The 25,583-nt window shown below is 40.9% G+C and overlaps 1 protein-coding gene across 1 annotated transcript in view; it reads left to right on the forward strand.

Moving 5' to 3' along the window:
• The first annotated feature begins 602 nt into the window (after positions 1-602).
• Positions 603-25,583, forward strand: part of TMCO1 (transmembrane and coiled-coil domains 1) — a 39,204-nt gene continuing 14,223 nt past the window's right edge. The window contains exons 1-6 of the mRNA XM_042925378.1: positions 603-820; positions 1,213-1,290; positions 5,552-5,611; positions 10,866-10,912; positions 12,696-12,763; positions 22,341-22,485. Of these exons, the coding sequence (XP_042781312.1) occupies positions 751-820; positions 1,213-1,290; positions 5,552-5,611; positions 10,866-10,912; positions 12,696-12,763; positions 22,341-22,485 (468 nt within the window). The 5' untranslated portion in view covers positions 603-750. The remainder of the gene's footprint in view (positions 821-1,212; positions 1,291-5,551; positions 5,612-10,865; positions 10,913-12,695; positions 12,764-22,340; positions 22,486-25,583) is intronic.

Genomic DNA, 25,583 nt, shown 5'->3' on the forward strand with positions numbered 1-25,583 from the left:
CGGCATTTGGGTTTATGACCCCTTCTCTGGACTCGCCACTCACTGCTCCACTACACCACGTACTCTCCACCGCCCGCGTCTTTGCCTAGAAAGGCCTCTGCTTCCCCGCAACGCACTCCTACCCCTCGAAGCACTGCTCCCATTCCTTTCGCGGCTGTCTCTGACCACCCCCTCAACTGGGTCACAGCAGCCTTCGGGCCACACCTCTCTCAAAACCCTAATCGCACCGTCTGTACAAGTTTCTCTCCTTCGCTAGGACGGGCGTTCCTTGAAGCCAGCAGCCACGACTAACTGATTTCCGCGTTCCCAGCTCCAACTCCGTGGCCTGGCACCTAACGCAGGCGTTCAATAAGCCACCTGACCGGCCGTAGAGGTGTGGCTGGGGCAGAGGTGCGGACGAGCGGGCACAGTGGATTCCGGCAGGAAGGAGGACATCCCAACAGCCAGGGCCGCTGGGCCCAGTCTCGCCGCCGCAGTTCCGGCGCGGCCGCTCAAGGCCCAGCTCTCGCGAGATTAGGCCTGAGCGCCAGCCCTCGGGGCGGCGTGGTTCCCGCTGTGTTCGCGCGGCCACGCAACTCTCCGGAAGTAGCCCTTCCGGCGCCGTGCCCCGGAAGCGGAAGTGTGGCTCCGGGCTGTCAGAGAGCGTTGCTCGGTGGTCCTGAAATCTAGGGAAGCCGTTTTCGCTTCATTTTTGCTGGCTCTCGAGCGCTTCCCCCCTGGCGGGTGGGAGTGCAGAGAGGAAAGCGCAAGATGAGCACCATGTTCGCGGACACGCTGCTCATCGTTTTTATCTCCGTGTGCACGGCTCTTCTCGCCGAGGGTGAGAGCGGCTGCTTCTCTGACGTTTGATCACCTTCCGAGGAGAAGGATCCTAAGGCGCGGGACCGTCGGGCCACCAAGGGAGTGGTCGCGAGCGTTGCTTGCTTAGGGTTGGGATGGGAGGGCTCATCCAGGGAATCGGGGTAACTCGGGAACAGGAGCGGGAGGGGTCGCTAGGGTAGATTTCACTTGCGTATTTGTGGAGACACCTTCATATCATGTCTCCGTTGTTTTGGTTGAAGAGTCCATTGTCTTAACATTCGAAAAAAGTTAGCTGCTGGTAAATATAAAGCAAAAAGTTGAAATCCCTCCTTACCCAGCAGTCACCACTAATAAGTTTGTTGTGAGCGTTATAGACATTTTTCTATTAGCATGTTGCTTTTGATGTTTCAGGCATCACCTGGGTCCTGGTGTACAGGACAGACAAGTACAAGAGACTGAAAGCGGAGGTGGAAAAACAGAGTAAAAAATGTGAGTATGGCAACAGCCTTTAGCTGTAGCTCCCATATATCAAGTTCATTGAGCTCATGCATGTTCACAGTAAATATTTTAGGAGCACCAACCGATACAAAAACTGTATAGGAATACAAAGGTGAATCCGATTTGTATTGGAGCTATATATAGATATGTGCAGTATTGGATATTTTTATGCAAAACGTGTAATACAAATGGCAGTGCTACGGGACATGAGAAGTACTCGTTATGTGCTGTGGTGGTTCTAAAACAGAGATCCCGTTCACTTTTGAGCAGCCCTGGAAGCGTTTGTGATGCAGATGGCCTTGGTGTCCTCCTTGGGTAGTTAGAAATTGGATAGAGAATGAGATGGGGGAAGGATCGGGGGTGAAGAAAATAGCATGTGTGCAAAAATGTGGGCATTTTAACAAGAAAGTGTGTTTGGGGACCTAGGTCATTATGATTAGTATCAAGGTAAGCAGTGTCTTCAGGGATAAGCCAGGTTTCTGATGTGTGAGGAGGTTGATGGAGTTTGAGGAGAAGGTTAAGAACACGTAGAGTTTGCTGTCTTTGAAATCCAGCAGGAATTCTCCAGGACGCAGCTGAGGGAGCTGCGAGAGGTATTACGTGAATGGTTCCTTCCAGGTTTGATGTGGCTTTCAGTGTCCTTTTCTGCCTTTTAAAGATTAAATATAACTTTTGTATCTTAACATTTCTATGACTTTCTGTATTCTATGACATACCTTTATGTCTTCATAAGAGTTTATAGGGTTTTCTTCTTTGCAGTATCTCACCTGATCTGCATAGTAGCCATTTATGGTTATATAAATATTACCGTCTCTGTATAGAAAAGAGATTGAGGCTCGGAAAGGTTAAATGACATACTAATGTCTCAGCAAAGAATTAGAATCCAAACTTCTACTTTTAAAATTATAGTTTGCTGCTCCTTCACTTATTCAATGTGGATAATGTACCTCCACATATAGAAACCAAGCTCATTATCTTTACCTTCACTAATGCGGTCCTCTTCCAGTATTTCCCTATGTGGTGAATGGTACCTCCATGCCTCCGATAGTGCAAACCTGAAACCTTGACTGTGAACCTTTCTTCACTTGACTTTCAGAGTTTGCTCTTATCTTGCTGATCATTCTGTTGCAGTTTCCTTGTTGGTTACTCTTCTTAACCTCCTATTGTTGGTGACTCCAAATTTGTGTTTATCTCTCTTTTTTTTTAATGTTTATTTATTTTCTGAGAGAGAGAGAGACAGAGCACGAGCAGGGGAGAAGCAGAGAGAGGGAGACACAGAATCCGAAGCAGGCTCCAGGCTCTGAGCTGTCAGCACAGAGCCCGACGTGGGGCTTGAACTCACAAGCCAGGAGATCATGACCTGAGCCGAAGCCGGACGCTCAACCGACTGAGCCACCCAGGCGCCCTATTTTTAATCTCTATACTCACTCCCTTGGTGAACTCAATCATGTGCTATATTTGGCAATGGCACCTCAATTTATATCCTGAGCTCTGTCTTCTTAACGCGGGATTCATATATCCCTGTAAAAGCTCACCTTGTGGTAAGCTTAGCATAACATGTAAAGGAGTTGGATCAGTATGTTGTATACCTGAAATGTAACATTATGTGTCAGCTATACTCAAAGAAATTTTTAAAGATTCATGTCTCAGTTTGGTCAATTACACCGTAATGTCTAATACACATTTCAAACCCAGCATATCCAAATTGAATACTTGTTTCTCACTTCCAAGCCTCCTTCCTTGGTAGCAATCGTGATGGCAAGTCTATCCTTCTACTTGCTCAGGCCGTAATCCTTGTGCAATTATCTTTAACTCTTCTCTCACACCCCGCCTCTAAGACTTTTGCACCACCTTCAGATACATTCAGAATCTGACCACTTTTCATCACCTCCATTGATAACTGCCACAGTCCAAGACACCTTCATCCTTTGCATGAATTATTGCCGCAGTCTCCAGCAGGTGTTTCTGTTTACCTGTGGTCTGTCCCCAAGATAACACAGAATGATCCTTTTTAAAGACTCTTGGCTCATGTCCCATCTCTGCTCATAACCCTGTGATGGGGTCCCATTTTCACTCAAGAAGAGCCAAAGTCCTTACAGTGGCCTACAGAGCCTCCCCTATTTCTACTCTGATACACTTTTCCTCTCAACACACTCTGCTTCAACCACACTGACCTGCTTGCTGTTCACTGTGTATCAGCCATACTCCTGTGCTGGGACCTTTCTACTGGCTCTTCCATCTGCCTAGAATGTTCATGTCTCTGATGTCTGCTCAGCCAAGCCTCTTACCTTCAAATCTTTACTCAAAGTTTACTTCTGTGAGTCTTCATTTGACCACTGTCTTTGAAACTGCTTATCTCTTCTCCCACTACTACTCCTCATTTTCCATATCCTGCTCTATTTTTTCCCCCATGGTTCTTGTCACTTTCTAATATATGATTTATTTGTGTATTGTGTTGCTGTTTATTGTTTATCTCCACTTGCTAAAACAAAAGCTTCACTAGGACAGGGTTTTTGTTGTTGTTGTTCTGATATATTCCACGCACCTAGAACAGTGACTGGCACGTACTAAATGTTTCATAAATATTTGCTGATTTGAATACTTTCTTCTCTCACTCTGTATGTGCAGTCTACCCTCAAGTTACTATTCTCCTCTTGGGAAGCTTTCAATCTCTCTACATCCCTCCAGTCCTGCCACCACCACATGGTCTAAACTTGTATCATGTTTCATTTCATCTACTGCAGTAGCCTCCTCATTGGTCTCCCTGCAGCCACTCGAATTTATTCTCTATAGTACATCTAGAGTAATTTTTTCAAGACACAAATCTTATGTTACTTGCCCTTCTTTTGTTTTTTGTTTTGATGTTTATTTTTGAGAGAGAGGGAGACGGAGCACAAGCAGGGGAGGGGCAGAGAGAGAGGGAGACACAGAATCCAAAGCAGGCTCCAGGCTCCGAGCTGTCAGCACAGAGCCTGACGCGGGATTCAAACCCACAAACAGCGACCTGAGCCACCTAGGCGCCCCTTTAATACAACTTTTAGAAATAATACATGTACTGTACTGTTTGCTAGTAAGGGAAGTATGCTGAGATAATATACAGAACAAAGAACGTAAATAAACTAAAGCTAATTTTTGACATACCTATTCTTAGTGCATTCATAGGTGGACTATGATAGGTGGATAGATCAAAGATAGTAAATATAAAATTTAAATATGTTACATTATTCCTCTTTATTTATTTAAATTTTTTTTAATGTTTATTTTTGAGAGAGAGAGAGAGACAGAGTGCGAGCAGGGGAGGGGCAGAGAGAGAGGGAGACACAGACTCCAAAGCAGGCTCCAGGCTCTGAGCTGTCAGCACAGAGCCCAATGTGGGGCTCGAACCCACAAACTGTGAGATCATGACCTGAGCCGAAGTTGGACACTTAACCGACTGAGCCACTCAGGCGCCTCACATTATTCCTCTTTAAAAGGTTACTTTTGCTTTTACTTTTTTTATCATCATATTAATTGAAATGCATCCAAAGAAGTTGGTCTTAGCTTCTTTTGTTTGTTTTTAAGTAATCTCTATGCCCAGCGTGAGGCCCGAACTCATGACCCTGAGACCCAAGAGTCGCATGCTCCGCTGCCTGAGCCAGCCGGGCACCCCAGTCTTAGTTTTTTTGACTCTCCTGATCTCCCTACCTTGTGCATAGGTCTGTCGTGGCAGTTTTCTGTACTATAATTGTTATTCGATTGTCTGCCCTCACTAGATTGCTCCTCAGAGGGCAGGGATCATGTTTATCTTTTTATCTACCTAGAACAGTGCCTGTTATTTGGCACCAGTAGCAGAATGAATGAATCCCTACCTTCTGGAGGGGATTGAATATGAGAATGAACTGTAAGTAACCGTAGTTCTCTGAGAGAGCAGAATTTGAAAATCATGCTTAGACTCAACCTAAGGCAATCACCCTCAGCTGATGGCTTAAAAGCCATCTTAGTTTTTATTATGTTCCATCAGTTATTATTATTGTGGCCTTATGTAGTCCATTATAGGTGTTTGGTGATGCTTACAGTATTGTTTTAGCCTTAGATTGCTGCGTCTGCCTTGTCCTGCCACCAGGTGTGGGAGTAGATCAGGTGACTTACTCATGACCATAATCAAAGGCAGGTGTAACTTTCTTGTGAGCTTCTTTCATTGGTTCAGCTGTGGTAAAGCCTCCTTCATTAGCATAATGCATGATTAATTTTTGCCATATTACTATGTTTACAGTGGAAAAGAAGAAGGAAACAATAACAGAGTCAGCTGGTCGACAACAAAAGAAGAAAATAGGTAAGATGAGTTACTGGTATACACAAAATTTACCGGAAATAAATTTTGGAAATTTGAAAAATTTTAAATTAGAAAAATAAATTCTTAGGTAATGAAAATATAATGTAGTTGTTAACAGTGGTAACTCATGTTTGTATAATTTTGTGGTTTACAAAGCACTTGAATACATTCCCTTGATTGTCTCTTGTCCATTTTGTAGGATAAGTTCAAGCAATTGCTACTTTTTTCTCTTAGCTTTGAAATTTTAGTTTTTGTAAAATGATGCTGACCATTGTAGCTTTTGAACTTGGCTGAGGGTTCTTGGCATAGTTTGATAAAAGTGTATTTTTTTTCACATCTGACATTATTTCCAGTTAAGTCTGAGTAACTTGTATTGTTGCCATGGCTTCCTTAATGAGAATTGACTAATGATGGAAATCCACCAGGGGTAGGAAATTTTCTGCTACGTAATTTTTATCTGATCTGGAGAGTAATACCTGTTTTTGGTTTTTCAGCGTATTTTAGAACTTAATTTCAAAACGTAATTCTGTTCCGAAAAGATAAGTGATGAGATATGATTTGTATTTATACTTTATGATACTTCTTTATTCTGAAATCAGGAAAAAACTGTGAAACTGTGTGTTTGGTTCAGAAACTGTGTCTCTGCCTAGATCACTGCCGTTAATTATATCCTAGGAGAGAATTCTATCAAGCTGGACTGTGCTGCCGTCCTGTTCTGATTAAAGCTTTTGAATTTAGTGTAGCTGATGGTTTCTAAATGGCTGACTCATTTAGCTCCGTGGCAGGATGCTGCTGTAAACTTACTCTGGCTCAGGTGCTCTGGTCGGCACCAGAGAAACAAAAGTAGAAAAAATTCTATTAGAAGTCTATTCAGAGAGGGAAAACCGACCAATGCCGTATGGGAAATACTTTTGTAGGGGTATATTCTGAGTGTTATAAAGGTAAAGAGAAAGGGTATTTAAACCAAGCTAGGGGATTCGTTTTTCTTGAAGAGATAATGTTTTAGTTGAATCTTAAAGTTTTAGTGTGAATTAAAGAAAAATGTAAGTAAATAAAATAGTGGTCAGAATTTATTGAGTACTTAACCATCTACAGCACACTGAAGTAAGCACTTTACATGTTGTTGTTTTTTTAAGTTTATTTACTTATTTTGAGAGAGACAGTGTGCACACAAGGTAGGGGCAGAGAGAGAAAGAGAATCCCAAGCAGGCTCCACGCTGTCATCCCAGAGCCCAATACGGGGCTGGATCCCACGAACCCGTGAGATCATGACCTGAGCTGAAATCAAGAGTCCGACACTTAACCGACTGAGCCACCCACGTGCCCCAAGGCGTCTTTTTAAAAATCAACTTTACCTTTTTATATGTGTCTTTTTTGTCCTGTTCTGTTGGGAATGGTCCCTAGTGAAAAGTGGAATCAGTGAAATATGTAACACACACCTTAAAATTTTTTTTTACATTGATTTTTGAGAGACACAGTGAGAGCGTGAGTGGGGGAGGGGCAGAGGGAGGAGGAGACAGAATCTGAAGCAGGCTCCACGCTCTGAGCAACAGTTCAGCAGAGAGCCCCATGCAGGGCTTGAACTCACAAACCGTGAGATCATGACCTAAGCCAAGGTCAGATGCTCAACTGACTGAGCCACCTAGGCGCTCCTGTAACGTACGCCTTTTAGGCAGCCTCAGACATAATCAGCTGTTACTTGCCCATGACTAAAATGCCTCATTAGTAAGACTAATGAGAATTAGTCTTAGCTTCTATACCATCTGACTACATCTTGTACAGCTGATCGTGCTCGGCCGTGAATTTATCAGAGCTAGGCAGGAGTGAAGCAAACATCTAAGAAATTTGCGTTTTTTACCTCCTCTAAAATCAAGTGAATATTAACTTATTTCTGAATTATTTAAAACCCAACTAAAACTGCTTTATTTGTATATGGTCAGTACTTAAGAACAATTTGAGTTGAAGAATCTTCAAGAACTATAGTAGTGTTGGCATGTTTCATATACCTGTGTTGCTATATTTTTGTTAAGCCATGTATCCATACAGCCTACCTTGACAATACTTAGGGTTATAGTTTCTGTTTGGACATAATTGGAAAAAATGGAATAGAGCTTCAGAAAAACCGTCGCTTTAGTTTGCTCTCAACTTTGAGGCTCTTTTTGCTTTTTCTGCCTCTTTAGGCTACCAGCTTTCTCATAAAGGACTACTCTTCCTAGAAAAGTGTTTTTGGTATGCTTTATCTTCAGATCAACTTTTATTATATTGCTGAGTCATTCATGAAACAATTGTTGAGCACACACTACAATGTTGAGCAACTAACTACATGCCAGTTACTAAGGATACAGAGGTGAAGAAGGCATAGAGGTTCCTTGTCCTCCAAGAGCCTACCATCTAGTTGGGTTTATGGGTATAGAAACAGATCATTATAACAGAATGTACAAATTCAGTGAGTATAATGATAAAGATGTATATGGAATATTCTGGAAGCATAAAGAAAGGACTGCTAATCCAGTGTCTTAAGACTACATTGTCTAATACAGCAGCCATTAGCTACGTTTGGCTTTTTTAATTAAATTAAGTTAAAATTTTAGTTCCTCTATCACATTGGGCCACATTTTCTTTTCTCAGGAGCCACATGTAATTTGTGACTACTTTACTGGCGGCACAGATACAGAATATTTTCATATTGTAGAAAGCTCCATAGAATAATGCTGACTAAGGAATCAAGATTTTCAAAAGGAGATGAGACAGCTGAGGCTTAAAAGTTGAGTACTAGCTAACTAGGAAGGGGTTGGATAGGGACAGGATAAAACATTCTAGGTAGAAATCCCAGTTGGTCAAGACTGAGGAGTTTTGGGGGATGTGTGGTTCTCAGAGCTAAAATGAGAACAATCCAGGGAAAGTTGAGACAGTTTGTCATCCAAGTAGAAAGGACTTCATGAACAAAGACGTTGAATCCAGAGAAAAACTTCATATAGAGGGTGTTTGGTATTGCAGCAACATAAAACTTAATGGATGGGGGGAGGGGGTTAGCAATGAGGCTGCAGAATAAGCAGGGCCAGACGGCCGACTTGCAGGTGATGCCGGGACATGCTCTTGAGGATGAAAAGCCATGCCAGAATTTTAAGCGTGGGAGCATCACAATTTTGGTCGGTTCTGCCTTGTGGGTAGATCTAACAGGCAGCTACGTGGAAGATGGATTTGAGGGAGCAAGTTTGGAGGCAGTGAGACGTGCTGGGAGACTTGAAATAACATAGGTAAGAGGGGTTAGAAATCTTCATTCAGATGTGGTAGGAAGGAGGTGAGCAGGGGGAGGGTTTCATAAATATGAGATAAAACTAATAGGATGTGGTGTTTGGATGAGAAAGTAGGGAGTCAGGGATATGCCCAGGTTTCTAGCATAAGTGCCTTTTATAAGTACCTTTTATTTTATTTTATCTATTTTTAATTTTTTTGAACATTTATTTATTTTTGAGAGACAGATCATGAGCAGGGGAGGGGCAGAGAGAGAGAGGGAGACACAGAATCTAAAGCAGGCTCCAGGCTCTGAGCTGTTAGCACAGAGTCTGATGTGGGACGCTCTCAAAGCCATGAACCGTGGGATCGTGACCTGAGCCGAAGGCGGATGCTTAACTGACTGAGCTACCCAGGCTCCCCTCTGTAACTTTTAAAAATTTCTTAGCGGTAGTCCCTTCCATCTGTAGTTATTTTAAGCCTACCTTCTCATCATCTCATACCCCAGTCCTTAACCCCACAATTTAAAAATGTCCTGTTACTTTGTAAGAGGACTGCCCGGATAGAAAAAGAGCTCCTTCCCCCAAGACAGACCTCAGCTTCATTGCTCTTCGTTTATTTTCTTCCATATACCTGCAGCATCCCCCTGTCTCCTGTCCATATCCTTTCCTCCCACGGAGAACAAACTGGATAGGAGCAAGAGGGCAAGAGATATGATCAGGGCAAGAGATCATATATTCATCCCACTGTGTACTGTTGGGAAACTGCGGTCCGGTCTGCAGGCCAGTCTTCCTATAGGCCTGTTCTTGATCCTCCTTTCCTCTACCTATCCAAATTTGCTAGCCCTCACGCCAATTTATTCTAATGGTAGATTTTTTTTTTAATTTTAGAGGATATTATATTTTGATTTTATAATCTTCCCGGGAGTGTGGGGATTTTTGTGTTTTGCTCATTCATGTATCCCCACTGCTCAGAAAAGTACCTGGCATGTAGTAGGTAATCAGTAAGTATTTCTTGGATAAATTAATCCCGGTGATAATAATACATGATCAAAGAGAGCGATAGCATAGTGTATATACAGAATATTGGGCTGGCAGTTGGGAAACTTGGATCTCGTCCTGGCTTATGTGATCTCTGACAAGTCACTTACCCTCTGCAGGGTCTCGGTTTCTTCATAGAAACCATGAAACCCTTTATGTTGATGGGAAGATGGTAAATAAGGGCATTAGCGCACACTTGAGACTTCTTCAGCAGCTGGGGTTGTGTGTGTGTAACGACTTTCTTGAAATCTATGTCAAATTTTCTAGCTTTCTAAGTGACTTACCTGTAAAACTGTTTATTTGTGGCGTGATGAGTCTGTAGTATGAAAGAACTTGAATTTTAAGTTTATCTTGATTGGCTTTTATTTTTTAGACTATGCTCTCTTGAAGAAACTGAAAGGGGGAAAAGCATCAGAGATGAGTAGTAACTCATAGTTGAAACCTAAGTGCAGTCATTATGTTTACACTTCCCATCAGTGTAGTGTAAGAGTATACCTTAATGTGGAGTTAAAACACTAAATACCAGAGATAATTTTTAACGAATCTGTAAAGATTCTTATTTTAGGGGCACCTGGGTGGCTCAGTCGGTTAAGCGTCCGACTTTGACTTGTGGTTTCGAGCCCCGCGTCGGGCTCTGTGCTGACAGCTCGGAGCCTGGAGCCTGCTTCGGATTCTGTGTCTCCCTCTGTCTCTGCTCCTCCCCGACTTGTGCTCTGTCTCTCTGTCTCTGTCTCTCTCAAAAATGAATAAACATTAAAAAATTTTTTTAATTTTTTATTTTATTTAAATTGAAATATTTTAGTGCTCTGATACACTTGAATTGTTTGCTAATATAAAGTATACAGCGTTCCAGGTATTCAGCTCATCTTCTTAAGTGATACTGAGACAGAAGTGCTTTTGTAGTCACCAGTCAGTGACAGTTTAACATCTGCTTTGTGCTCAGCATTGCGTATATTAACCAGTTCATTAATTCTTTTCAGAGAGGCAAGAAGAGAAGCTGAAAAATAACAACAGAGACCTATCGATGGTAAGAGTCTTAAGTACAATTTTGTGATAAACTACAAAATATTTTTTTAGCAAAAGGCCCTGATTTGCATTAAGTACACCGTACTTACCTTTTCAGAAATTCACCCCATAATGTCCTGGGAGTTCCTGGACCAGACAGAAGTGAAAATATGCTCCTGGGCTTAAACTTTGATTTCAGTAGTAGGAAGAACTCTTCTGGGCTGTCCGGAGCTCATAATTTGTCCCTCTCACACAGTTCTTGATAGCTTCCCCCGTGTGTCTTAAATGAAGTAGTCTGTTTTCTTTTTTATGTGTTTTATTTATTTATTTTGAGAGAGAGAGAAGGAGAGAGAGTTCCAAGCAGGCTCCGCACTGTCAGCACAGAGCCCGACGCGGGGCTCGAACTCACGAACCATGAGATCATGACCTGAGCCGAAGTCGGATGCTTAACTGACTGAGCCCCCCAGGTGCCCCTGAAGTATCTATTTTCTTTTTCTTTTCTCATGTCATTGCTGAGTCTTTGGTTTTCTGGTGACCTGTGTCAGCCCAGTATCTGAGTTGAAGCGTTAGAGATGGCCTTTATTGTTGCCTTTGTTCTTTAGAGGCCTTTTGTTCTGAGTGTCAGGCACACCATAAAGTGTGAAGACAAGTGATTTTATTACCCATTTACTCATTATTTGTAAGCGGTAGAGTTTGTTCAAGCGTGTCTAAGGCATAGGTAGGCTAATTATGTGGCTTGACTAATTTTTCTATTTAATTTCTGTTTGTTTAACACAGGACATTTGAACTGTGCAACAGTTGCCTTTGCTTACTGAGAGACCTTTGCTATATTATCTTCTGTTTCTTAAAATTCTTACTAATTTAAAGCTGTAACACAGAAGTGCATCTTTTTGAAAATAACTTTTCTGTTGACATAATTATAAATGTTTATAACACCAAATTCAGAAACTACAGAAAGAAGAGAGAAAAATTACTGATAAGCCTGTCATCCAGAGATAACAGCTATTTTTTTTTTTTAAGTTCGTTTATTTATTTTAAGAGAAAGAACTCGAGCAGGGGAAGTGCAGACAGAGGGAGAGAGAGAGAGAGAGAATCCCAAGCACGTTCCGCACTGCCAGTACAGAGCCCAACTCGGGGCTCGAATTCACGAACCATGAGATCATGACCTGAGCTGAAATCAAGAGTTGGATGCTTAGCCGAGACACCCAGGTGCCCCCAGAGATAACAACTGTTAATCTTACATTTTTCTGATCTTTTGATTACTTATACTTTTACCACATATGTAATTAAGTAAGAAGTTAGCTGTAAGGAACAGAATACTTAACCAACAATGACGTAAATAGATAAAGATTGTTTAGTTGCTCAAGAGGTCCCGAGTTTGGCAGTCCTGGGCTGGTGTGGCAGGTTAGTAATGTCCTTAAGGACTCTAGATTAAGAATCTAGCCATCCTTAGATTATGGTTGTTCGGTTATTTGATAGTGCTTTACCTTCAGGTTTTATGTTCTTCGTTCTGAGGAAGAAGAATGAGCAAAAGGCCTAACGGGATGCTGGCCAAGTTCATCCCTTTTAAAAATCCCATTCAGTGCTTGTAAGTCATTGGCCAGAATTGGGTTGCACGGCTACCCTTATACCATTCATCAGTAGGGGACAAGGAGAAGGGCTTGGAGGTGGAGGGCGGATTAGCCAATAAACAACTTTTTGCCGTGAAGGGCCTTTTAAACATGACATGAAACCAAAATTTTTGAGGGTGTGCGTTAGTGGCAGTTTTCTTCAGTGTGAAATGACAATTGTTGGTCTTTTTACAGGTCCGAATGAAATCCATGTTTGCAATTGGCTTTTGTTTTACTGCCCTAATGGGAATGTTCAATTCCATGTGAGTAAACTTTAATAATAACATGGTTTTACATCACTGTTGTTGTCTCTGTGTGTGTATGTGTGAGCAGTTAACTTTTTTGGGTAATACTTTATTTTGAAATTTGAAATTTATAGAAAAGTTACAAGAATAATATATCCATTATCCAAATTCACCCATTTTGCTCCATTTTCTTTCTCTTTTTCTGTCTTCCATATCATATATGTACTCATACACACATTTATGTTTTTTTTTTTAATTATTCAAGGGTATATCATAGGGTTCATGCCCTTTTACATATAACTACTAAAATGTATATTTCCTACACACATGGACATTCTCTTATATAACTTCGATTCAATTACCAAAATCAAGGAAATTCAATTCTGAGAGAATACAATCATATGAAAACTTTTTCATCCTCTTTAACATTGAGGATATTTTATGTACAAGGTAAAGACCAAGGTATTATGGGGCCTCTAAAAAGAATTTAATGTGTCCTGTGTGTTTTTAAGTTATTTACCAGCATCCTGGTTCAAAACGAAGGGGGTCCTACAGAGATGTTTGACGCTTTAACAACTGTTACCTGTATGACAAGAAAGTAAGTTACTATTATCTAAACTGGCAGGTAGCAGGCTTGAATAATTGTGGAACTACTTTTGGTAGGAACTGGGAAAATATCCAAAGATGACAAGCAGTCATTGATTCCTTGTCAGGGCCCACCTGTATCACCTCTACAGAAAGCAGAATTTCCCTCTCTCCCTCTTTACTCTTTCCTCCTGCTCTTCCTCCCCTGTTCCACTTCTGCCTGTCTCTGCCTCTCCCTGCACCTCCCCACTTCTTCTAGTCCATTCTTCCCTCCCCCCCAGTGCAGTGCCTACTCTGTGCCAGGCACTGTGGTAGGTACTGGAATATAACAAATAAAGCATGGCCCCTGCCATAATCGATTTTATGGGAAGAAAAGATAGATAAACAAATATGTTGATAGATGTTGTAATAGAAATCTGTGTGTATAAAGTGGGGAAAAGAATTGAGTGGCTGTTTTTATTTAGGTGAGGACTAGAGGAGGTGTCCAAAATGGTTTTAATATAAAATTTCCTTTTAGCTAAGGGTCTAAAATCATAGACCTTTAGAGCTGAAAGGGACCTTTGGAAGATGAAATAACTTGCCTGAGGTATCTAAGAGTCTCATGATTTCAGTCTTATAATTCTTTTTTTTTTTTTTTTTTTTTTTTTTTAACATTTATTCATTTTTGATATAGAGAGACAGAGCACAAGTTGGGGGAGGGGCAGAGAGAGAAGGAGACACAGAATCCGAAGCAGGTTCCAGGCTCTGAGCTGTCAGCACAGAGCCCGACTCGGGGCTTGAACTTGTGAACCATGAGATCATGACCTGAGCCGAAGTCAGATGCTTAACCGACTGAGCCACCCAGGCACCCCTCTGTCTTATAATTCTAAACTCAGTACTCTTTTTCACTCTGCCATACTTTCTCTCATTTCTTGGATACATATCACCGTGAATTATCAGGCAAAGCAATCATTGAAAGGTTTTATAGTTAACTAGTAAGTGTCCATTTACAATTGAAATACTCAAATATTCTTCTTAAATTGTTACATTCTAGACCGCATAGGCCTGGCTAAGTACTCATCTATACTTAAAAAAATTTTCTTTTAATGTTTATTTGGGAGGGGAGGGGAGGGGCCAGAGGATCTGAAGCAGGCTCTGTGCTGACAGCAGAGAGCCCGACGTGAGGCTCAAACTCATAAACTGAGATCATGACCTGAGCTGAAGTTGGACGTTTAACTGAGCCATCCAGGCGCCCTTCATTTATACTTTTTAAATTTGATGCTTCACTTCTAGTGTTCTCATACTTCTGATTTTTTAAATAATATTTTTAAGGTTAATGCAGTGTGTGTGTGTATCTATTCTGATTGGCCTTAGCTTTATTGTGTGATTTTTGTGACAGATTTCAGTCCTGCCCTACTAGAGGTTCAGCATTTTGTTTTATTCCTTAGTTTTATGTTTGTTTGTCTTTTACCAAGCTTATGTTTATGTCTCCCTCTAGTAGACTGTAAGTTCCTATAGTCTTCCCATGTAACAGTTTTTATATCCTTAGGGTTTCAGGGCTTATGTAGATATTTACCGAATAAATTAAAAAATAGTTGTAAATATACACCCCAGTTTCCTCATCCATGGTTTCTGTACTATTCTGAGGTAAGAATTTGATCCCATTTGAAATGTGAATCAAAACAAAAAAAATTTTTTTTAATGTTTTATTTATTTTTGAGAGAGAGAGAGAGAGTGCGAGCAGGGGAGGGGAAGAGAGAGCGGGGACAGAGGATGCATAGCCAGCTCCATGCTCACAGCAGTGATCCCAATGCGGGGCTTGAACTCACGAACCATGAGATCATGACCTGAGCCGAAGTCAGACACTCAGCTGACGAAGCCCCCCAGGTGCCCCGTGAATCAAAAAATTTTAAATTATGGGGCAACTGGGGGGCTCCATCAGTTGAACGTGCAACTCTTGATTTTGGCTCAGGTCATGGTCCAAGGGATGTCGGATTGAGCCCCGCATCAGGCTCTGTGCTAAGTGTGGAGCCTGCTTGGGATTCTCTCTCCCTCTACCCCTCTCCCCGCTCACATGTGCGCTCTCTCTCTCTCTCTCTCTCTCGCTCTCTCTCTCTCTCTCTCTCGCTCTCTCTCTCTCTCTCAAATAAAAACAAACAAACAACTGATTAGTGAATCAGTTGCAGTGGAACCAAATTCTCAAAAGTATGAGTCTGAATGTAGTTGATGAAAATGTCTTCTACTAACTCTTTGGTCATAGTTTATTTTAGCCCCAGATAGCTCAAAGTGTCCTTTAATAAGATAGACTAATCTCAGCAATAAATGTTGTATTGAGAGTGTTTATTTCAGTATTAACACATCAATAGTGTTTGGAAAAAATGATACAGAATTGTGTACATTCTGTTGACAGGTCAATAATGTAAATCTAATTTTCAAAGACTGTATGTCTTTACTGATAAGAGTGTTGACATTAGGTTTAAGTAGGGAGAAGTCTTGACTTGTAATCTAAGTTGTGAAACATGGAAATGGATCATTTGGCTTATGTTCATTATTTACAGTAGGAGGTAATATTAGATTATCTTTTTAGAAGAATTTGCCAGTTCTTTCATTTTTTTCTGTAGTTAAAACTAGAGCTTGGCATGCAGTTTTGATTTGAATCCATAGTTGGTTTAGTTGCTAAATGAAGCTAATACGTTTGATTATAATCATGGAATCACATAACCACAAAGTATCATAACATGTTTTTCATTTGCCTTCCTTTGATTTTCTCGCTCCAGTTTTCAGTTTTCCATGAGTGCTCTGTGTGAATATTTATAGTAGGTTTCAACTATTTTTAATGTTTATTCAGGTTGAAAAGCTGGCATGCCATTTTTTTGGTGCCTCTCACTGTGGGAGGTAAAAGAAAATTGCCCAGTCTAAGCTCTCAAGCAGCTTCCTGCCTTCAAATGGAATAGACATCTATATAGGAAATATTGATTTACGAGTTAAAAACTGTTTGTTCTTATGTAGCAGCCATCGTAATTTGTCGAAGGTCCATTATAGAGGTCTCTTAGAGAGAGAAATTCTATAACAATAACACCCTATCCCAACTATATTTTTCCCTTTTCTTGGGCTACAGAGCAGCCTGGCCCTGGGCCTCGGAGAGGCATATTTCTGTTTATGTTATTGCTGAGACTCACTTGCAACCCATCATGTTCTCTGCCACAGCAGCATTCTTCCTGATACCTGTGTGTCTTTCAGTGGGTACTCCTTTCTAGTCACCTGGAACTGAAGGCTTTGTAGCTTCCCTCCGTCTCCTTTCGTCCTTTCAGCTCACATTTCTTGTGTATCCAGCCTGTCCCAAATTTATCCCAAGTTATCTCTAATACTGTCAACCCTCTCCTCCATCGGTTAACGGTTCCTGTGGACTCTGACCCCTCTGTGTCTGTCCAGTCATCCATCCGTCTATCCATTCTTTCCTTTCTCCTTCCCTTCCTCTCTTTCTCCCACCTCCCTCTCCTCTTTCTGTCCGTGCAGCACCAGCTCTCCTAGTTTCAGCATGTTACCTTTCCTCTCTGCTACTACCCTTAACCTTGGGCGTAGCAGTAGCTTCCTCGCCGCTCTGTCTCCTCAGGTGTCCTGTCATGGCAGCATTAAGTTAACCATCACCAAAAGCACGTTCCTCATTGCCTAACGACCACACTGCTGCTGATGGAATAGTAACTGTGTGTTGGCCACTGTGCTAAACCCTTAACTTTTGTTGCCTTTGTCATCTTAACAGCCTTCTTTTTTTTTAACTATTTATTACTGAAGCCACAGTTTCTTAATTAATTAGTTAATTAATGAAAGAGAGCGAGCAAGCAGGGGAGGGGTAGAGAGAGGGGGACAGAGGATCCAAAGCGGGCTCTGTGCTGACAGCAGAGAGCCCGATGCCGGGCTTGAACTTCTGAACCATGAGATCATGACCTGAGCCGAAGTCCAAGGCTTAACTGACTGAGCCCCCCAGGCGCCCCTTAACAGCCTTCTGAGCTGAGGATTATAGTCTTTCTTTTACTGACGAGAATGTGAAACTCCCAAGTTATTTAACTTGCCCAAGGTTTCAAAGCTAGTAAACGTTGAACTGGGATGTAGTTCATGTGTCTCTGACTCTAGTCCTTACATAGCATTGTGCTGCTCTGACTACTGACTTAAGTCCAAATTCCATAACCTGGCTTTCACAGCATTCCATGCTTTGGCCAAAGCCTGTTTTTCAAACTTTGTTTCTTTTTATCGCCTACCAACTATTGTGTTCTAACTGCACTGTTCACTGTTCCTGAGACACACATTCTTTCGCATGAATTTTAGAATCACTTATGTCCCAGTGTCCCCTACAATAATCTCATTTGAGTTTTGACTTAAATTTTATTAAATTTATACATTAATTTTGAAGTGTTAGACACCTTTATCATTTTTCATATTCTCTTCTAGGAACATGGTGTTTCGCTAAGTTTGCTTTATGTGCTTTTGTGGTTACTTTCCAAATAAGTATTGTATATATTTTGTATTGTCTAGCGCGTTACTACTCGTATAAAAGCAAGCCACCAGTTTTTGTCATTTTATTTTGTAACTGACCATCTTGCTGAACTCTAATAGATTCTAGGATTTAATTTGGTTCTCTGATTTTCTAGATAGATAATCATATGATCAGACAAATAACTTGTTCTCATTCTTTCTAAATTTCCTCCTCCCTCCTTTCTCCCTGCTGTCTCCTTCTCTCTAGTTCTAAGCTGAATTGAATTAGAACAATTGGAAGAGGGTCAAAAACTTAATAATGAAATACCAAAAGATAGTCCAGAAGGGGCACCTGGCCGGCTCGGTTGGTGGGGCATGCAACTCTTGATCTTGGGGTTGTGAGTTTGAGCCACATGTTGGGCGTAAAGATTACTTAAAAATAAAATCTTTAAATAAAGGGGTACCTGGGTGGCTCAGTCAGTTAAGTGTCCGACTTTGGCTCAGGTCATGATCTCATGGTTCATGGGTTCAAACCCTGCGTCGGGCTCTGTGCTGATAGCTCAGAGCCTGGAGTTTACTTCAGATTCTGTGTCTCCCTCTTTCTCTGCCTGTCCCCAGCTCGTGCTCTGTCTCTCTCAAAAATGAATAAATGTAAAAAAAAATTTTTTTTAATCAGATTATTTGTTTTTTGCTATTGAGTTTGCATTGTATTGTATTTTGAGTAATAGCTCCTTAGTCAGATGTATGGTTTGCAGATTTTTTTCTCCTAATCCATAGGTTGCCTTTTCCTTTTCTTGCTTGCTTGTTTCTTTTGCTGTGCAGAAGCCTTTTCATTTAATGTAGTCCCACTTGATGATTTTTGTTGCTTGTGCTCTTGGTGTCATACCCAGAAAATGATAGCTGATGTCAAGGAGCTTTTTCTCCACATTTTCTTCTAGAATTTTTTTTTTAATCTTAATTTTTGTAAATTCTTTTTTTAATTTTTTTTTTAACACCCAAGTTAATTGGCATATATAGTGCAACAATGATTTCAGGAGTGGATTCCTTACTGCCCCTTACCCATTTAGCCCATCCCTCTCCCACAGCCCTTCCAGTAACCCTGTGTTTGTTATCCATATTTAAGAGTTTCTTATGTTTTGTCCCCCTCCCTGTTTTTTTTTTTTTTCATTTTTTAAATGTTTATTTATTTTTGAGAGAGACAGAGCATGAGCGGGAGAGGGGCAGAGAGAGAGAAAGGCACAGAATCTGAAGCAGACTCCAGGCTCTGAGCTGTCAGCACAGAGCCCAACGTGGGGCTCAATCTCACAAACCCTGAGATCATGACCTGAGCTGTAGTCAGATGCTTAACCGAATGAGTCACCCAGGCACCCCAGCCCCGTTTTTATATTATTTTTGCTTTCCTTCCCTTGTGTTCATCTGTTGTGTGTCTTAAAGTCCTCATATGAGTGAAGTCATATGATATTTGTCTTTCTCTGACTACTTTCACTTAGCATAATACCCTCCAGTTCCAGTCACACAACACAGTTGCAAATGGCAAGATTTTATTCTTTTTGATTGCTGCGTAATACTCCATTGTATATATCTATACCACCTCTTTTTTATCCATTCATCCATCGATGGACATTTGGGCTCTTTCCATACTTTGGCTATTGTTGATAATGCTGCTGTAAACTTTGGGGTGCATGTGCCCCTTCAAAATAGCATACCTGTATCCCTTGAATAAATACCTAGTAGTGCAATTGCTGGGTCGTGGGGTAGTTCTATTTTTAATTTTTCGAGGAACCTCCCTACTGTTTTCCAGAGTGGCCGCACCAGTTTGCATTCCCTCTTCTAGGAGTTTTATGGTTTCAGGTCTTACATTTCAGTCCTTAATTCATTTTGAGTTCATTTTTGTGAGTGGTATCAGATAGAGGTCTAATATCATTCTTTTGCATGTGGCTGTCCAGTTTTCCCAGCACCATTTATTGAAGAGACTATCCTTTTCCCATCAAGTATTCTTGGCTCCCTCGTCAAATATTATTTGACTTATATGAGTGGGTTTATTTTTCAGCTCTCAATTCTGTTCCCCCAGCCTGTTGATCTGTTTTTATGCCAGTACAATATTGTTTTGATTATTATAGTTCTGTAATGTAGTTTGAAATCAGGATGTGTGATACCTCCAGCTTTGTTCTTTCTCAAGATTGCTTTATCTACTCAGGGTCTTTTGTGGTTCCATATGAATTTTAGGATCATATTGCCGTTGGAATTTTGATAGATATTGTATTGAATCTGTAAATGGCTTTGTGTAGTATAGACATTTTAACAATATTAACTCTTCCAATCAATGAACACAGATATATTTTCATTTATTTGTCTTTTTCACCTTATTTCTTAAAAATTTTTTTGATGTTTATTTTTGAGAGAGAGGGAGCACAAGTAGGAGAGGGGGCAGAGAGAGAGGGACAGAGGATCCAAAGCAGGTTCCACACTGACAGCAGAGAGCCCAATGTGGGGCTCAGACTCACGAACCGCGAGGTCATGACTAAGCTGAAGTCTGGCTGCTCAACTGACTGAGCCATCATCAATTTATTTCATCAATGTCTTAGAGTTTTCACTGTACTCCTTGGTTATGTATATTCCCAAGTATTTTGTTTTTGATGCTATTGTAAGTAGGATTGTTTTCTTTGTTTCTTTATGATATAGCTCATTGTTAGTGAATAGAAATGCATAGAATTATGATTTTTGTGTCCTGAAACTTGTCTGAATTTGTTTACTGGTTCTAAAAGGCTTTGTTTGTTTGTTTGTTTTTGTTACAATTTCAAGTTGAAAATAACAGAATAAAATGACTATATGTGATTAATTTATTGGGTTTGTATGTTAGTGATAAGAGGGGATAGACAGCTTATATGTGTTCTGTCCCTTCTCCTCGCGGTCTGACTCTCCAGTAGGACAGTCACAGCAGCGTACCTGGAACACCATATTGTGTGCAGTTTGGAACCAGACGATATGGGGGCAGTTGCATTTAATATTTCTTCTGAGAGAATGGGAGTGTCTTCTGAAAAAATTATTACTTTTGTTTTGCTTTCGTGCGCTTAGGAGAGAATGACGGTGATTACTTCAAGCAGATCTTTAAATACTTGTGTCGTATATAAGTCGACTCACTTTGTGATTGAGCCGTTTCCTGTGTAAATATATACTGGGAAGGCAACTGGCAGTAGTAAGTGGACGGTCATGTATATAGAAGATGTCAGATTCATTCTATTCTGTATTTACAGGACAGTTGTGTAAGAAGCTCTTTAGAAGCACGGTAGTTGGTCTGGATATTTAGGGATTTTTTCTCCCCCAAAGACAAAGGTGGTATTTCTACTTCTCTTTTCCCTCTCCCTCCATAGAAACAGTCTAAATACCAAGTGTTTTTCTAAGAGGGCATTTTCTAGCCGCTTTAATTGGAATTAAAGACTGTCTGCATAATTCAGCTATGTTATAAAGTATCACTATCCTTAATCACGTTAATTTTTATAATTATTGACCGATTATACAACTTATTCATAGGAAAGTAAAGAAGAAACTCAACATAAATGCTGATATGTATCTTTTTAGAACTGTTTTCTAAGCTTTTCTCTTTCAGGAACATTTTTCTTTTCTATTTTAGAAAAAGTAAAAAGAAAACTTTCAAACACTAACAGTATGTTAAAAGTTATGTCTAAATATTGTGTATGCATCTTAAGCATCTACTTTTTTCATTCACCGCTATATAGTCCATGAATTTCTATTTAGAAATATTCAGCCTGTTTAATGTGTGTATTGGGAATCTCTGAGTCTTGTAAAGAGGGTTCTTAAAGTCTCCTTGGTGCCACGGTTCAGAACAGCGATTCTCAAAGTCTGGTCTGGGGCTCCCTGGACCTCCTTGAGACTCTGAGGAGGCCCTTGAGATGAAAATTACCGCCGTCATAATTGTAAGATGTTCCCCCCCCACCTTTTTTACTCTTATTCTCTTATTAGTGTGCAGTGGAATTTCCCAGAGGCTTCAAGGTTTCATGGTGTAACCCTGCAACAGCCTGAATACTGAAGCAGCTATGCGAATTCAGCAGTGTTCTGTTAAACCAAACAGTAAAGATAGTTGCCAAAAGAAAAAAAAAAAGAGCCTTTCTTCTCACTAGATTCTTTTTTGTTTTGTAAAAGATATTTTTCATAAAAAATATTTGTGTTAACATAATGAATTTCTCACTACCTTTTAAATGATTTAATACATATTTTAACATTTTTCAGTTTTAATTTATAAAGCAGTAAATATGGATAGATATAACCTTTAAACAATGTAGGGTTCTCAAATAAATTTTCAGAATGTTAAAGGGTTCTGATGCTGAAACAATTAACAATCATTAGTTTAGAAAAAGATTGATGGGAAAAAATCTAGGTCTTTCCCTACATCCTTGTTCAGTACGTCTCTTTTTAGAATATCACTCTTTGTTTTTTAGAGATCAAGGGACTTAGAGTTCTATTTCTGTCTCATATTCTTCCCTGGAACTAAGAAGCTTGTCAGTCTTCTAAAAATAACAATTCCTTGTTTTTTCCTTTTTAGATTTGATGGTAGAGTGGTGGCAAAGCTCCCTTTCACCCCCCTTTCCTACATCCAAGGACTGTCTCATCGAAACCTGCTTGGGGATGACACCACGGACTGTTCCTTCATCTTTCTGTATATTCTCTGTACCATGTCAATTCGACAGGTGAGTGACCGTATCCACTATTAAATATACGTATCCTTCCTTGCTCTCACACCCTAAGTTCGCTTTTGCTTCTTTAATACTGACAATGTTTCAGAACTCCAGTGGATCCTCTAAAGCTGTTTTATTTTTATTTATTTATTTTTTAATTTTTTTTTTAACGTTTATTTATTTTTGAGACAGAGACAGAGCATGAACGGGGGAGGGTCAGAGAGAGGGAGATACAGAATCTGAAACAGGCTCCAGGCTCTGAGCTGTCCGCACAGAGCCTGACGTGGGGCTCAAACTCACGGACCGCGAGATCATGACCTGAGCCGAAGTCGGCTGCTTAACCGACTGAGCCACCCAGGCGCCCCTCTAAAGCTGTTTTAAATGTGTGTCTAGTTACTGATGTGGTAGCCATGAAGTGAAACATGGTTTCCATATCCCATGTTTAGAGCTCTTAGGTTCCTTTTTCATTCCAGTCATCTAAAGATACAAAAATAAAGAGCGGGTTTGGTCTTCTCAGTGTCGTCTCTTCCTTATTACATACCACTGCCTTCTGGCACTTCAGGAACACAAACAAATGTAGTAATTTGGTGATTTTTAGAATATTCACAGTTGACATACTCAAGTCGGTGTTAGAGAATTTACATTTGGTCACCAGGATTGTAAGACATTCATAGTAAAAAAGGGTAAGAGCCAAGAGAGAAGTATGGATAGTTGGGGGAACCCGGACAGAGACAGGACATTTGAATAGTTGGGGAAGATTCAGTCAGAAAGGTTTAGAGAATGAAGTGGCTTTTGAGATAGGACTTTAAAAAGCAAGAAGAGTCATGATCTCGTGGTTCGTGAGTTTGAGCTCTGCATCAGGCTCTGTGCCGACAGCACGGTCAGTACAGGGCCTGCTTGGGATTCTCTCTCTCCCTCTCTCTCTCTGCCCCTCCCCTGCTCACTCACTTTCTCTCTTTCTCTCTCAAAATAAATAAATATACTTAAAAAAAATTTTTTTTAAAGTGAGAAGAGTCCCTGGCTCAAACATTTTATATTTCAGTTTATATATTCAGTTTATAAATAAATAAAATATTTATTTATTTACTCATTTTGAGAAGGAGAGAGCAAGCAGGGGAGGGGCAGAGAGAGAAGGAGAGAGAGAACTAAGCAGGCTCCACTGTCAGTGGACAGCCCCATGCCGGGCTCCCTCTTACAACCACGAGATCATGACCTGAGCCAAAAGCAAGAGTCAGATGCTTAACGAGCTGAGCCACCCGGGGTCCCTATGTTTCAGTTTTTGAAATACTACCATTCAGCAGGCATTTCAGTGGGGAGATTGGCGCATGAGAATTCTTCTGAATACTGTCAGTGGCAGCAGATTTTTTGGTTGACCTGGCATGTGAGAATAAGTAGGAAATGGAATAATAGTTTGAAGCTTACAAAGGTCTTCGTGGTCTTACTGCTTAATGCTTTCCCCACCTCCTCTCTCATCCAACCCTGCAGCCATTCTCACTTGCCTGACAATTTCCGTGTCCCGCTCACCCACATTTGCTTTTTGTGAATGCTCTTCGCTCTCTCTGGCTGCCTCCCCCTCGTCCTTTTGCAGATTAAATGCAACCGGGTCTCAAGTCTTCCTGGCATCATTTCTGACATTTAACTACTTTCTGAAGGATAGATTTGAGAAGGCCCTGATGAGGTGAAGGAAAGTCAGAAGCCTATCTGAATTGTCTAGCAAAACATCATCATATTCCGAACTACTACGGTGATGAGAGGGATGGAAGGGAGGGGCAGGTTGGGACCTACATGGAGGGAAAGCAGCAGAACTGAGTGAGGGAGAAAGGAGAAACTCAGGTGAGCCCCAGGTATGGCTTTGGTGACCAAATGTAGACTGGTCTCACGAAGAGGGTGGGAATTGAGGAAAGAAGAGCAGGTTGGTTAGAAGATGAGCGGTTTGAGATGTTTATGGGGCAACTAAGTGGGCATGTCTGGCAAAAGTTGTACACTTGTGTGGCTGCGATGGGGTGTAGGCTACGTGCCTTGAAAATGTCTCTTCAGTGAAGCATTGTGTTTGGCTTAACCAAAGGTGAAAGCCAAGACAGTGACAACACAGATCTCTTTTGTTGGTTTAGCGGAGGTCCGTTGCGTTCCAGAATATTGTTCTTAAATGTGATTATTTAAATCTGAAACTTTTAAATTGGAGCTGTGTCCAAATAGTAATAAAACACAATGATGTATACATTCCACTTTAAGCAACAAAGAGCAGTTCTGCTTTAATTACATTCAGATGTTAATGCTTTATGTGTGACAACTCAAAATAGTCACTTAAAAAAAAAGTTTTTGAATGTTTATTTTTGAGAGAGAGAGAGAGAGAGAGCGCGCAAGCAGGGGAGGAATGGGGGTGGGGGTGGGGTTGGGGAGGACACAGAATCCAAAGCAGGCTCCAGGCTCTGAGCTGTCAGTGCAGAGCCCGACGTGGGGCTCGAACTCACGAGCTGTGAGATCATGACCGGAGCCAAAGTTGGACACTTAACCAACTGAGCCACCCAAGCACCCTGACAACATTTTAGATGGGACATTTGCACTGCTACCTGGCCATTGCTCCCCAGAATCACCGTCTGAAACTGTAGAGTTTTAAAACTGAAATAAATGTTAAGAATGATGGGGCATCCGGGTGGCAGTCAGTCTGACTGCCACTCAGGTCATGATTTCATGGTTCGTGAGGTCAAGCCCCGCGTCGGGCTCTGTGCTGACAGTTCAGAGCCTGGAGCCTGCTTCGGATTCTGGGTCTCCCTCTCTGCCCCTCCCCTGCTCACGCTTGCTCTCTCTCTCTCTCTCTCTCTCTCTCTCTCAAAAATAAATAAAACATTAAAAAAAAATGATAGTTGAGGATGTTCACCTCAAGCTGGTATTTAAACTCCTTTCAGATATTTCAGAAAGTCTGGTGAGGTGTTTGTTTAGCAGTTAATTTTATCAGGAATGCAGTGCTCATTTACCATGGTGGTCAGCGGTTTTTTTCTGTTAAGGTCTGGATAGTAAATATTTTTGTGTTTAATATACTCTGTCATAACTGCTCAACTCTGCCATTATAGTAGGAAAACAATCATAGACAGTATGTAAATGAATGAGAG

Source organism: Panthera leo, chromosome F3, assembly GCF_018350215.1.
Source record: "Panthera leo isolate Ple1 chromosome F3, P.leo_Ple1_pat1.1, whole genome shotgun sequence".
Taxonomy (NCBI): Eukaryota; Metazoa; Chordata; class Mammalia; order Carnivora; family Felidae; genus Panthera; species Panthera leo.